Source organism: Odocoileus virginianus, chromosome 6 (genome assembly GCF_023699985.2).
Source record: "Odocoileus virginianus isolate 20LAN1187 ecotype Illinois chromosome 6, Ovbor_1.2, whole genome shotgun sequence".
NCBI classification, from domain to species: Eukaryota; Metazoa; Chordata; class Mammalia; order Artiodactyla; family Cervidae; genus Odocoileus; species Odocoileus virginianus.
Window position 1 is genome coordinate 27,869,915 of NC_069679.1, and position 12,919 is coordinate 27,882,833.

The 12,919-nt window shown below is 36.6% G+C and overlaps 1 protein-coding gene across 3 annotated transcripts in view; it reads right to left on the reverse strand.

Moving 5' to 3' along the window:
- Nucleotides 1–1,786: 1,786 nt before the first annotated feature.
- The window catches only part of LOC110146094 (E3 ubiquitin-protein ligase UBR1), a 120,408-nt gene continuing 109,275 nt past the window's right edge, over nt 1,787–12,919 (reverse strand). For all 3 annotated transcript variants that reach the window (XM_070469083.1, XM_070469085.1, XM_070469084.1), the window contains 5 exons: nt 10,522–10,589; nt 9,394–9,544; nt 5,258–5,345; nt 3,982–4,115; nt 1,787–2,607 (listed from right to left, as the gene is read on the reverse strand). In XM_070469083.1, the coding sequence (XP_070325184.1) occupies nt 2,423–2,607; nt 3,982–4,115; nt 5,258–5,345; nt 9,394–9,544; nt 10,522–10,589 (626 nt within the window). In that variant the 3' untranslated portion in view covers nt 1,787–2,422. The remainder of the gene's footprint in view (nt 2,608–3,981; nt 4,116–5,257; nt 5,346–9,393; nt 9,545–10,521; nt 10,590–12,919) is intronic.

Sequence of the window (12,919 nt, forward strand, 5' to 3'; positions counted from 1 at the left end):
AACCTGACATGGCAGAGCAGTTCTGAGTTCTCTTACCCTGCTGCTCTCCACCTGGGCGCCCCCTCCCAATAAAGTCTCTTGCTTTGGCAGCACGTGTGTCTCCTCAGACAATTCACTTCTGAGTATTAGACAAAAGCCCACTCTTGGGCCCTGGATGGGGTCCCCCTCTGGTGGGAACTAGAGGCAGGGAAGAGCTATAGCCACTGTCAGGGATGCCCCACAAGGCAAAAAGAGGTGACCTAAACATAGGTTTCTCTCTTCCTCCTGGCCTCCAATATCCTGCCAGTGCCTCCCACAGGCTGAAGCCAACTGACAACAGAAACTGGGAAATATGGCCTAGAGAGGTCAGTTCCCTGTCTTTCAGAGCAGACAATGAGGTAAGGCTTTGAGGCAAGCAGAGCCAGAAGTGGTACAGACTTTGTGTTTCAAAGTTTGAACCTTTAACACTAAACTAGAATGGCAAGCTAAGAATGTATCAACTCCAACAATATAAAAATAAAATTAGTATAACCTACTGTGATTGTACTCAACACAAAGCATGGTACTGATTTTTTTGGATCCATCTGATTCATTTTTATCATACTGGAAATCAGACTACCTCATGAGAAATGAGGAAACACGGAAAAGCACCCAAAAGAAGAGATGAGAACACATGGAAAGGTGGCCAGAGATGGGCAGACATTCACACAAATCCTGACTTGAGCATGCAGGGAGCAAGACGCCAATTAAAGAAAAAGGAAAAAAGAAAAGGGGAGAAAACTGAAAAGACTAAAGGAAATCATGAGTGTGATACTGTGACTGATAATGTTAAAAAAAGAGACGAGAAGTCACAAATGGAAGTACTTGGGCTAAACCTATGTCTATCAAACCAAGACTGAACACAAGTATGAGGGCTGGTAGCTAGGAGATCTCACCACATTTGGAGAGTTTCCAGGTTGGGGAACACGTGTCAATTCGGGGACAGTGGTGTGCTCAGAGAGTGTGGAAGTTCTGCTCCCTTTTCCCCATACCTTGCCCTGTGTGTCTCTTCTATCTGGCTGGCCCCGAGTTATAACCTTTTACTGATGCCCTAGTAGGGAAAACGTTTCTCTGAGTTCTGTGAGCTGCTCTATAAATTAATCACACTATATAGCCTTTTGGTCAGCACAGGAGACAGCCTGGATTTGTGACAGCTTGGTTCTTTCTGAAGTATGTGATGTTGTCATGTTTTTAGGACTGAACCCTCAGCCTGTGGGATCTGACACCATCTCCAGGTAGATACTGAGCTGAATTGTAGGACACCCAGCTAATGCTGAAAAATTACTTGCTGGATGTGTGGGAAAAACACCATCCCCAAGTGTCAGAAATGGATGTCAGGATCTTTAATGGTGGAAACAGAGTAACATGATGAGAACTGACTATTAAATTCATGGTATATGTCAATTATATCTCAAAAAAAAAGATAAAAAATGGTGGTAGCAAAGATAGGGTTAGGAGACTAGAGATTTGAAGGGTAGAGAGTAAACAAGCAGAAGGGTCTATTAAGTATGGGGGTACAAAGAAATCTTTAATAAAAGAAAAATACACTTCTCCATGGGAAATTTAAATGGATACATTTTTGAGTTACCAAATGACTTTTTAAAAAATTAATTTTTTTTTATTGAAGGAAAATTGCTTTACAGAATTTTGTTGTTTTCTGTCAAACCTCAACACGAACCAGCCTTAGGTATACATATATCCCCTCCCTTCTGAACCTCCCTCCCATCTCCCTCCCCATCCCACCCCTCTATGTTGATACACAGCCCCTGTTTGAGTTTCCTGAGATATATGGCAAATTCTGGTTGCCTATCTATTTTGCATATGGTAATGTACGTTTCCATGTTACTCTTTCCTTACATCTCACCCTCTCCTCCCCTCTCCCCATGTCCATGAGTCTATTCTCTATGTCTATTTCTCCACTGCTGCCCTGTAAACAGATTCTTCAGTACCATTTTTCTAGATTCTGTATATATGTGTTAGAATATGATATTTATCTTTCTCTTTCTGACTCACTTCACTCTGTATAATAAGTTCTACCTCATTAGAACTGACTCAAAGGTGTTCCTTTTTACGGCTGAGTAATATTACATTGTGACTTTTATTACCTCCTCAGTCACCTTTCTAAGATATGTGCTACCATGAGATATGCTACTATTGCTGCCCCACTCTGGGTTCTTCTGATGCTTAATTGTGACTGTATGGCTGCTGACAACATGACTTATCCTCACTTCACCACCACCTCCACCCCATTTAAAACTGGGATGAGAGCAGCTGTGAGGAACTTAAGCACAATGATTGGCAGTCATGGTGGAACATTGCTGCTGGTCTTATTCCCAACTTCTTCCGTGTGTGAATTAGGAACCTTGTGTGTTTTTGTCGTCCCGTTCAATCAACAGTAATCAATCTAAAAGCTTAGCAAGTATTTTAAATTTAAAATTTCCAAACTGTATAATAATCCAATTATTTTATCCCTGCAGTACCTCTGGAGGAGGGGCCTCACAGTATCCCAATATTTCTGGAAAAGCAGGAACAAATTTGTGGGTAAAGATAAATAGCTACAGAGTGCATTGTACTCTCCTTCTGCAGCATCTACAAGAAAACAAAAATATATTTAATAAGTACATTATTCTTACCTGGTCATCCTGTGTCTAGAGTCTCTTCGCTGATTATGCTCATTTCTATATTCTGCCTATGCAGAGTATACTTTGTACTCTGTAAAACTGTGGGTGACAAATAAGACACAGTGATCTTTTAAAATCTGATTTGAGTCATTCTCCTGATCAGACTTCTCCAACGTCAAACCACACCCAAAAGACAAAATACAAAGTGATTATCGTGGCATAAAGGCCCTACCTGATCTGACTTCATCTCTTACCTGCCTCCCCCTGTTCATTAAGCTTCAGTCACTCATCTCTACTATTCTTTGATGACATCAAGCAAACACTTTGCATTTACTGTTCCTTCTGCTTACGATACTCTTCCTTCAACTCTCCATCCAGTTCAACGCCATGTCCTTTTTGATCTCTCTGCTCAATGTCTCCTCACAAACATGACTCTGCCCCAGCATTCTCTATTCTCATGACCTGCTGTATTTTTCTTTGTAGCACTTATCACCATTTGACATTATACTATATGTATTTATCTGTGGGCTTATATTTCATCTCCTCTCTAATAAAAGAAAGGACTTTATCTTGAAATTCATTACCATATGACAGCACCAACAAGATAATAAATACTTTTTTAAAGAATGAAAACACAAATTTGTGCTGACAACCACCTGGAAAGCAGTATCCTATTTATACAGAATCAGAACAAACAAACCTACATCTAATGAGCCCCACTGAACAGAGTTCAAGGTAAAGAACCCTGTTAAGGCTGATCTGAGGAAAGAACAAAAGAAAGCATCTCAGAGGAAATTCAATGACTCTTCCAAAATCATACAAACCTTCTGATTTTTACCCATACAAAGCCACAAGGAAACCTTCTCTACCTTGATGCAGATTTAAGGCAAGTAAAGAAGAAAGGAAATTATTCTGTTACTCAAATACACAGGGCCTCGGTTAACACAACAGGCCTTTCCCAGCAGCATTTTATTTATTTCATAATAGATACAGTCAAATGTTCAAACTTCAAGAATCAGAGTATATTATAAAGCCAAACAGTTCTCTTTCTTTAAAACCAACCAATCTTTGTAATTTCTTATCTGTCCTATACTGCATGAAGGCATTTTGTAAGCTCAAATACAAATGTTCTACATAGATAGGAGCCATGAATAGGTTTTGTAGATTATGAGGCTAATCTGGCTTCTGATCTCACCTTTTACCCACACCAGGGCAGGGACACACATGTTTGGAATGAACACTGATGAAAGAGGTGAGGAATAAAGAAGTGGTTTTGGCTGCTTGAGGTTGAAGGTAACAAAAATGTCTATTTACTACTCTGTGATTTCATTTTCCTACTTACTGGTAAACAGTTCTTCAGGTGGAGTTACTCCAAGTAAATAGTGGAAAAACAATGCAGCACAGCGAAGATACGGGATGATGCCATTCTTCAAGGAGACCCATAAATACCAGCCAGGAATACCACACCCAATGAAGCTGAGAGGCAACAATTCCAAAACAGAACAGAATACAAATCAGAAGAACACCCAGATTGTAAATACATCCCCTTTCAAAAACACATCTCAGCATTAAATAATTTTTTATGCATTAACATTTAAACATTAAAACAAAATATTTAACTAGCTATAGCTTCAGTCTTTAAATCTCCTAATAGCTTCTTAAAGCAAACCACAAATCTTGCATATTTTATGAGGTAGATTCTTAAGGCAAAGAACAACTTTTTTCTTTTTCCTAACCCTTGTAATGAAATGTGGAGCAAATGTATTTATCAGTAACTAACCAAAGCAGCTAAATTAGCTCAAAAAATTTAATACTTTCCTGACTTCTCTATTAAAACTGGTGATTTTCAGGGCAGTGAAACTAATAATCTATATGATACTATAATCTTATAACACAAAGCAAGAACCTTAATGTAGACTATGGACTATATAGTTAATAACAATGTATCAATACTGGTTCATCACCTTAACAAATTTACCACATAAATGAAAGATGTAATGTAGAAACTGGTGGTGGGAGGGAGGAAATGGAAACTCTTGGTTACTTTGTATTCTGTAAACCTAAAACAGCTCTAAAAAATAATGTCTATTAACATAAATACATATATATTCAGTACTTAAACTGAAAAAAAGTTGACTGATGAAGAAGATGAGAACAAAGAGGGAAACTTGGCAGCAGGTGACGCTCAGCAGAGCCCTCTATTGCACTTTTGGTTTTAACCTCTGTATTGTCAATATATTTACATATTACTCACAACAGCCTTAAAAAAACTTCTAAGTAGTTAAGTGTATTAACTGTATGAACTGCTTTAAAAGGACAACCTATTTTCAACTTTTTACATTTATTTAAAGTTTAACTGCTGCATCTTGTTAAAATTCTATCATCTTTTGTCTATATTCCTGTAATAGTTTATAAGAATAAAGATGTGTCAAAACTTGTTTTCAGTCTCAGAAACAAATGAATGGGCAATTTTTATTTGTTGTTATTCCAAAAGCCTTTAACTGATTTTTAAAAACTGGAATTAAAATGGTTCAAGAGATACTGCCAAACAACTGAACAAAGATGTGGAATTATAAAAACAATACTGAGATAGACTGGACTAATGGGCTGTTACTCACCCACTTGTATACTGAGAAACTTCTGCCAAGAAAGAAGATGCAGAACGAGCCTCTTCACTTTCTTCCTGTATCTGTGCAAGGGGGAGGCCTGAAAAAGAAATTCTGAAAGATAAATCTATGAATTTACTATTCAATTTATTAGTGAATCCTCAATTTCAGAATTTCCTGGTGGTCCAGTGGTTAAGACTGTCTACCAATGCAGGGGACATGGGTTCGATCCCTGGTGCAGGAAGATCCCACATGCTGTGGGGCAACTAGGCAACTAGGCCTGTGCACCACAACTACTAAAGCCCAAGCACCTAGAGGTCATGCTCCACAACAAGAGAAGTCATCGCAATGAGAAGCCCATGCACCACAACTAGAGAGTAGCCCTCTACTCGCTGCAATTAGAGACAGTTTGTGCACAGCAATGAAGACCCAGCACAGTCCAAAATAAATAAAAATAAATAAATAAAGAGTTCGGTATTTGTATATGACTTTTCAATTTGAGGTAAATTTTATAATGCAATAAAATACATAAATATTAAATGCACCATTTGATGAAGTTTGATAAATGCACACACCCATGTAACAATATCTTTTATTTATTTATTTGAACAATATCTTTTAAAATTAATAAACTATTTTTTTAAAGCAGTTTTAGGTTCACAGCAAAACTGACTGGAAAGCACAGATTTCCCATATACGGACTGTTCCCAAAAACCTACGGTCTCCCCCACTATTAGCACCACTGGCACATTTGTTACAGCCTACAGTGACACATCATTATCACTCAAAGTCCATAGCTTACAATAGAGATAACTCTTGCTATTGTACATTCTATGGTGGTGGTTTAGTCTCTAAGTCGTGTCTGACTCTTGCAACCCCCATGAACTGTAACCCTCCAGGCTCCTGTGTCCAAGGGATTCTCCAGGCAAGAATACTGGAGTGGGTTGCCATTTCCTTTTCTAGAGGATCTCTCCCACCCAGGAATTGAACCCCAGTCTCCTGCATTGCAGGCAGATTCTTTACCGACTGAGCTACTGTACATTCTATGGGTTTTGACAAATTTATAATAAGTTGTACCCACTATTATTGTATCCAACAGAATAGTTTCATTACCCTGAAAGCCTTCTGCACACTGCCTATTCACCTTTCTCTCCCCTAATCCTTGCCAATCCCCACTGGTCATTTTACTATCTCGTAGTTATGCATTTTCCATTATGTCATATAGTTGGAATCATACAATATATAGTCTTTTCAAATATGCTTCTTTCACTTAGTTGTATACACTTAAGATTCCTCCATGTCCTTTCGTTGCTTAGTAGCTCATTTCCTTTTAGAACTGAAGAATATTCCATTGTTTGGATGTATCACAGTTAATTTATCCATTCACAAGGACATATGGGTTGCTTTAAAGTTTTGGCAATTATGAATAAAGCTACTATACACACCTGTGTGCAGGTTTAGTGTGGACATAAGTTTTCAGTTCATTTGGGTAGGTATCAAGGACTACCATGTTGGACTGCATGGTAGGAGTATGATAGTTTTGTAAAAAACTGCCAAATAGTATCTCAAAGTGGCATTGGTTTCATTCCTGCCAGCAAAGAATGAGAGTTCCTGTTGTTTCACATCCTTGCCAATACGCAAATGCTGTCAGTGTTTTGGATTTTTCCCATTCTAATGAATGTACACTGGTATCTCGTTGTTGTTTTAATTTGTAATTCTCTAATGACACCTGATACTGAAATCTTTTCATATGCTTATTTGCCATCAGGATATCTTCAGTGTCTGTTTGGGTCTTTTGTCCATTTTCAATGAGGCTGTTTGTTTTCTTACCACTGAATCTTAGTCCTTTGTATATTCTGGATAACAGTTCTTTATCAGATGCATCTTTTGCAAATATGTTTAACAAGTTTGTGGCTTATCTTCTAATTCTCTTGATAATAATCTTTTGCAAAGCAAATATTCTGAATTGTAAGAAGTCCAGCTTATCAATTATTTCTTTCATGGATTGTACCTTTGGTGCTGTACCTAAAAAGTCATTGCATCCTCAAAAATCACCTAGATTTTCTCCTATGTTATCTTCTAAGAGTTTTATAGTTTTGTATTTTACATGTAGGTCTAAAATCTATTTTTAGTTAATTTTTGGGAAATGTGTAAGACCTGTGTTTGTGTCTTACATGTGGGTATTCGGCTGTTCAGCACCATTTGTTGAAAAGACTGTCTTTCCTCCATTTGTCTTCATTCCTTTGTCAAAGATCAGTTGATTATATTTATGGAGGTGTATTTTGGGCTCTGTTTTGTTCCACTGATTCATTTATCTGTCCTTTCACTAATATCACATTGTCTTCATTCCTACAGCCTTCTAACAAATCTTAAAGTCAGGCAGTATCAGCCCTTTGACTTTGTTCTTCTCCTTCAATACTGACTTGGCTATTCTGAGTCTTCTGCCTCGCCAAATAAACTTAGAATTAGTTTGCTGATAATCAAAGAACAACTGGCAGGGATTCTGACTGGGAGATTATTCGGTTTATATTTAATTTTTCCGAATTTACTTTTGTGTGTCTTCCTTCTCATACTGAAAATTCAGTTCCCAACATAATCACTTACTTGATTTAAAAATTACCTAAGATAATTTCAAAATAATAATATTAGTACCACTGATACTACTAATTGGGTTCAACTTAAGATTGTTTTTTTTAGTTCCTCCATTACCAGAATATATCCTACTAGGAAAGTACAGTTGAAATACTGTTTTTTAAAGTCACTAAGCAATTATTTTCTCAATATATTTCTTAGGTTCATTTGTTGCTTTCAACTGTCAAAAAATTATTTTTGCCATTCAGATCTTTTTTTTAGTTAAGTATAATTAGAGTTCTAAGATCAACTACATTAAAAAAACATTCACGAGAGTCTTTGCATAAATTCTTGTACTCTTTACTTTGTACCAGAGGTAACTGTTTTTCGTTTTCCATTTATACTTCTGTCGTTGCATTTATTTAAAAAGAGCAAATTGAATATATGTAAGCATATATATGCATAAATACACATAAAATATCTTACACAAAGGTGTTATACTATAACTTCTGCTCTGTACCCTACTTTTTTTCACTTAATATCCTAGAGCTCACTTCTTCAGTAGATCTTATGCATTCCATTTTATAGCTGCACATCATTCTAACATATGGGTACACCATAGGTTATTCAATCAAGCACCCAGTTTTTTGTTATTCCAAATAATGCTACAATGAATTGTCTTGTGCTTATATTCTTTCATATTTCTGCCAGTAGGGCTCTGGGGTAGATTCTTAGAAGTGGGACTGTGGGTCAAAAGGTAGGTGTGTGTGTAATTTTGCTAGATACTGTTCTAAGATCACTTTCATTATCTGTCCTCTAAACTATTTGAACTTTCAATAGCCATTAATGACCACTGATACTCAAAACCCAATTTTGCTTTCTATAAAGAGCAGAATCTAAAAGGACAACTATATCACAATTCCATGATGTTATATTACCCATGTACCTTCAAACAAGGATATATATATTTTTTCATCCAAAAAATATTCATTGAGTTCTTATTGGGTGTAACAAAAGTTGCTAAACAGTTGAAACTTATGAAGGAAGATTCTGAAATTTGAATGTTCCCTATTCAAGAAACTTACAGTAGGGATGCAGGAACAAGGAGAAGCAGGGAAAGGAGTGGAACAGCAGTAAGATATAACTATAAAATAAGACACCATGTGATAAATGCTATAAAGTGAACCACGTACTGTCATTCCAGCTGGAGGGATTGATAATGTTTCATAGACAGGCTTATCAAAAGGCTCAGAGTATTTAGGCAGGGACAAACATTGGAGAGACTAATCTCCAACCCTGACCTTGAGGAATCTGAAAAAAAAAAAAAAAGAGAGGGAAAAGCAGATCCAAATGGCCTCCCTGTGTACCTAGAGAGTAGCTGCAAGGGAGAGAATCAGGTTGTCTAGTTAATTATTCCTGTCACAGTTCTACCTTTTCCTTTAAACAGCATCTGTAAAGAAATGAATGATCATTCAATAAGAGACATAATACAGAATGGTTAACCACAAGCATAATTAATTTTCCCAGTAAATCATGGGCAAATGTTATTTACAATTAACAATTGACGGGAGCTTTACCTGTGTCTATGGTAAGAAGTATCTGAAGCATGTGTGCCATGGTGATCAAATGGAAGAGATAAAGGTGGTTATAGGAAGAGCTAACTGGTGAAGGCTGCAGATCAACAGCATCATCCCAGTACAAGGACGGGAATGCTAACACAGTACCCACCTATGAAAGAAAATCAGTATCAACATGGGTAGCAAAAGGACAAACACAAGTTAATCTCATAACTAATGTAAAGAATACAAGATCCTGCACCATGTGTGTTTTTAAATAACCACAATATTTTTCCTAATTATTCAACAGGATATTTTAGAATATAATATACCATAAACAGAGGATAAAAGCCATCATCAAACAGATTTATCCCTTTGCTGGGTCTACTTATTCTAGTTCCAGGTAATGGTCTCAACTCTGTGGTTTTAGGGGATTCAACATTACAACTATTTGGGGAGCTCTTAAAATAACATTGATACATGGGCCCCACCCTAGTCCAACAAATCATAATATCGTGGGTAAGGTCCAGTTACCAGCATTCCTTTCAAGATTCCCATGAGCAATTTTAAAAGACAGTGGTGACAACCACAGGGTAGAGGATACTGGCTAACCTTGCATCCACAAAGTTCATGATCCTAACCATACCATGGCTCTCTAGAAAACTTGTCTTAAAGGAATGAAATCGTCACAGAGATGGAAAAATTGTGCAAGAAATTCGCAAAACAGTTGTCATTAACCATAGGTGTTTTGGGGAACACCTAGATGCGCCCATGGCCTGGTCCATATCACGAATAATAAACAATTTTAAGACAGCTCACACCATTATTCACTGCTTATAATGTAAACAAGTTGAGAAAAAGGGGAAGGGGGAAAACATATTATTAGAAAAAGTCTGCCTATATAGACACTAACTAAATATAATCAACTAGACTACAATCTATTACAAAGTAAAGGGTATATGTGGTTTCATTTTTAAAGTGATTTTGATAGCCTCAATCAAATCTGTATCTATTTGTAAAGGGAATGGAAAAAAGAGACTAAACTTCCAAGATCAGTATTTATAATCTTGAACAAAGAGCATAAAATTTGAATGAGGAAAACACTTATAAACTTGAGTGACTTAAAAAGAAAATTTACTGAACACTTACCAAAACATGAAATAGATCTATGGACAGAAGGCAAGGTGTAGCTTCTGACTGCAGGTTAGGAAGAACAACTGGAAAACAAACAAACAAAAAACCTTAATGTAATTCAGCCAGTAATACAGAAATGCAGTTAAATGTAATACAACATACTAGCATCTAAAACAAAAATTTAACAGGGTTATAATACAGAAACTGAAAAAAAATACAGAAACTGATAAACTGGTCCATCACACCTTTAAGATACGGGAACCATAACTAAAGATAAACTAAACTGAGAAAAGGCTGTAAAAAGCTCTGAATGCAATTTAATGGTTGAAAGATAAGATACAGGAGGAAAGGGTAAATAAGCTAGGATGACTGAAATAAGAAATTGTTCGATAAGTATTATACTTGCTGAATGAAAAAGAACTACTTTTAAACAATGTTCTCTACCACTTCCTACCTCTAACTACACATTTCTAAATGTTCTGTGATACACTAAATATATGAACAAGTTTGGGGTTGGGGAGCAGGGAGAGCATGCAAATCGGTGTAAGTGAAAGAGGATGGAGACAATCCTCCTGAACAAAACTAGACAACTGATGAGTGGAAGGAAATGCAGATAGCTCAAAAACTTCACCTTTCTGATTTTGATCAGTCTCTAAATTCAGAAGTCAGGTAAAGAGTGACAAAGAAGTGAAATCAAGAATTCAAAACAATAAGTGTTTATATATACATAACCGTGAGAATTAATTATACTTAAATAAAGCTATCATTTGGTTAAAATGAAGGAGAGAAGATTGTTTTCAGACTAGGTCAATTTCTTAACCCCAAATCCAAGATTCTAAACAAAAAGCATAAAAGTTAAGAGCATGGGCTTTGGAGTCAGACAGAAATGGGGTCCAGTACTTCCTATGACTAACTGTCACAGGCAAGGTACTTGACTTCTCTAAGCCTCTAGTGTAGACAGGATTGTTGGGAGGTTTGTTAACCTGTGCATTCAAAGTACTTAACCTAAGTGCGGCATACAGTAACCACTATAAACACTATTAATACTGGCTCTATAAAATAAAGTGAATACAGGGCTCTGCCATTAACTAGCTATGTGTTCTTTTTCAGTAATATTTCCAATATGTCAGTTAACATGTTCATGACACAACCAATACTACCTACCTTATTTTCTTCTCAGTGTTAAAGTGTTTTGCTCCCAGGACATTTTAATAACTCCTAATTCCTTGCCCTGATTTATTAACTTTTCAGTCAGTAAAATACTCTGTCATCAAATTTTGCTCACAGGCAGTTGTGAAACTTTTTTGTTCCCAGATGCTAAATATATTTATTTTAAAAGTCCCCTGAAATCAAGTTCATTTTTGGCATGTATATTTTCCTCCACTGGTAAAATCTTTCATTTATGCCAAATTAAATATCTCAGGAAAACTTAAATGATATAGTAGGAAAAGCATGGGTTTTATGGTCAGGCTTGGGTTCAAACACTAGTTCTGCCTTTTACTGATTTTTACTGCCTTTTACTATGACCTTGGTCAAGTCATAGAAGTTCTCTGTGCCTCAGTTTCTTCATCTGTAAATTGGGGAAATGATAATTTCCTTGAATAATGGTGGTCAGAAGACATGATTATATAAAAATATCCTTGTACAATGTACAGGCGTCATTGTACAATGCCTGGCACATACATGGCAATGAACATTGTATGTCCTATTACTACTGGAGAATCAACATGTTAAAACTATATTCATCATCTTTCATATAAAACAGTCTCTATTGTGGACTTCCCTATTTCTTTCAATAGTCTAGTTATTCATTTTAATTCAAAACTTTGTTTCTACCCATCCCAATTGCTTCCCTAATTTATGCTACTATGTGTGTGTGTGTGTGTGTTAAGTCGCTTCAGTTGTGCCTGACTCTTTGCGACCCTTTGGACTGTAGCCTGCCAGTTTCCTCTGTCCGTGGGACTCTCAAGGGAACAATACTGGAGTGGGTTGCCATGCCCTCCTCCAGTATGCGACTATATACAGATACATATGTTACTTCTAATTTTTCCTTTTCCAATCCAATCTATAGAATATCTAGCCTTAGAATAATATTGTTCAAAATGTTTCGAAAATTCCCAATAACCTAAAGTTCAAACTTCTCACTGGGGCATTTAAGACCTATTTTTATCAAAACAACTTCATGCTTCTCTATTTATAGGTGCCACTATTCCTATCAGCCCTGTCTATTTGAACATACCACATGCTTTCCTACACCCTCAATCTCTGTTAAAATTGTGCTCCAGGCTTGGAATGCTATCTCTGTTTCTCTCTTTATATACCCTGGTAGAGCAAAAAAACAGCAGAGCCCCCAGAGTGATCTCTTTCTGTCTCAATTCGTGAAGCACATATTTTTACCATACATCTAGCATTT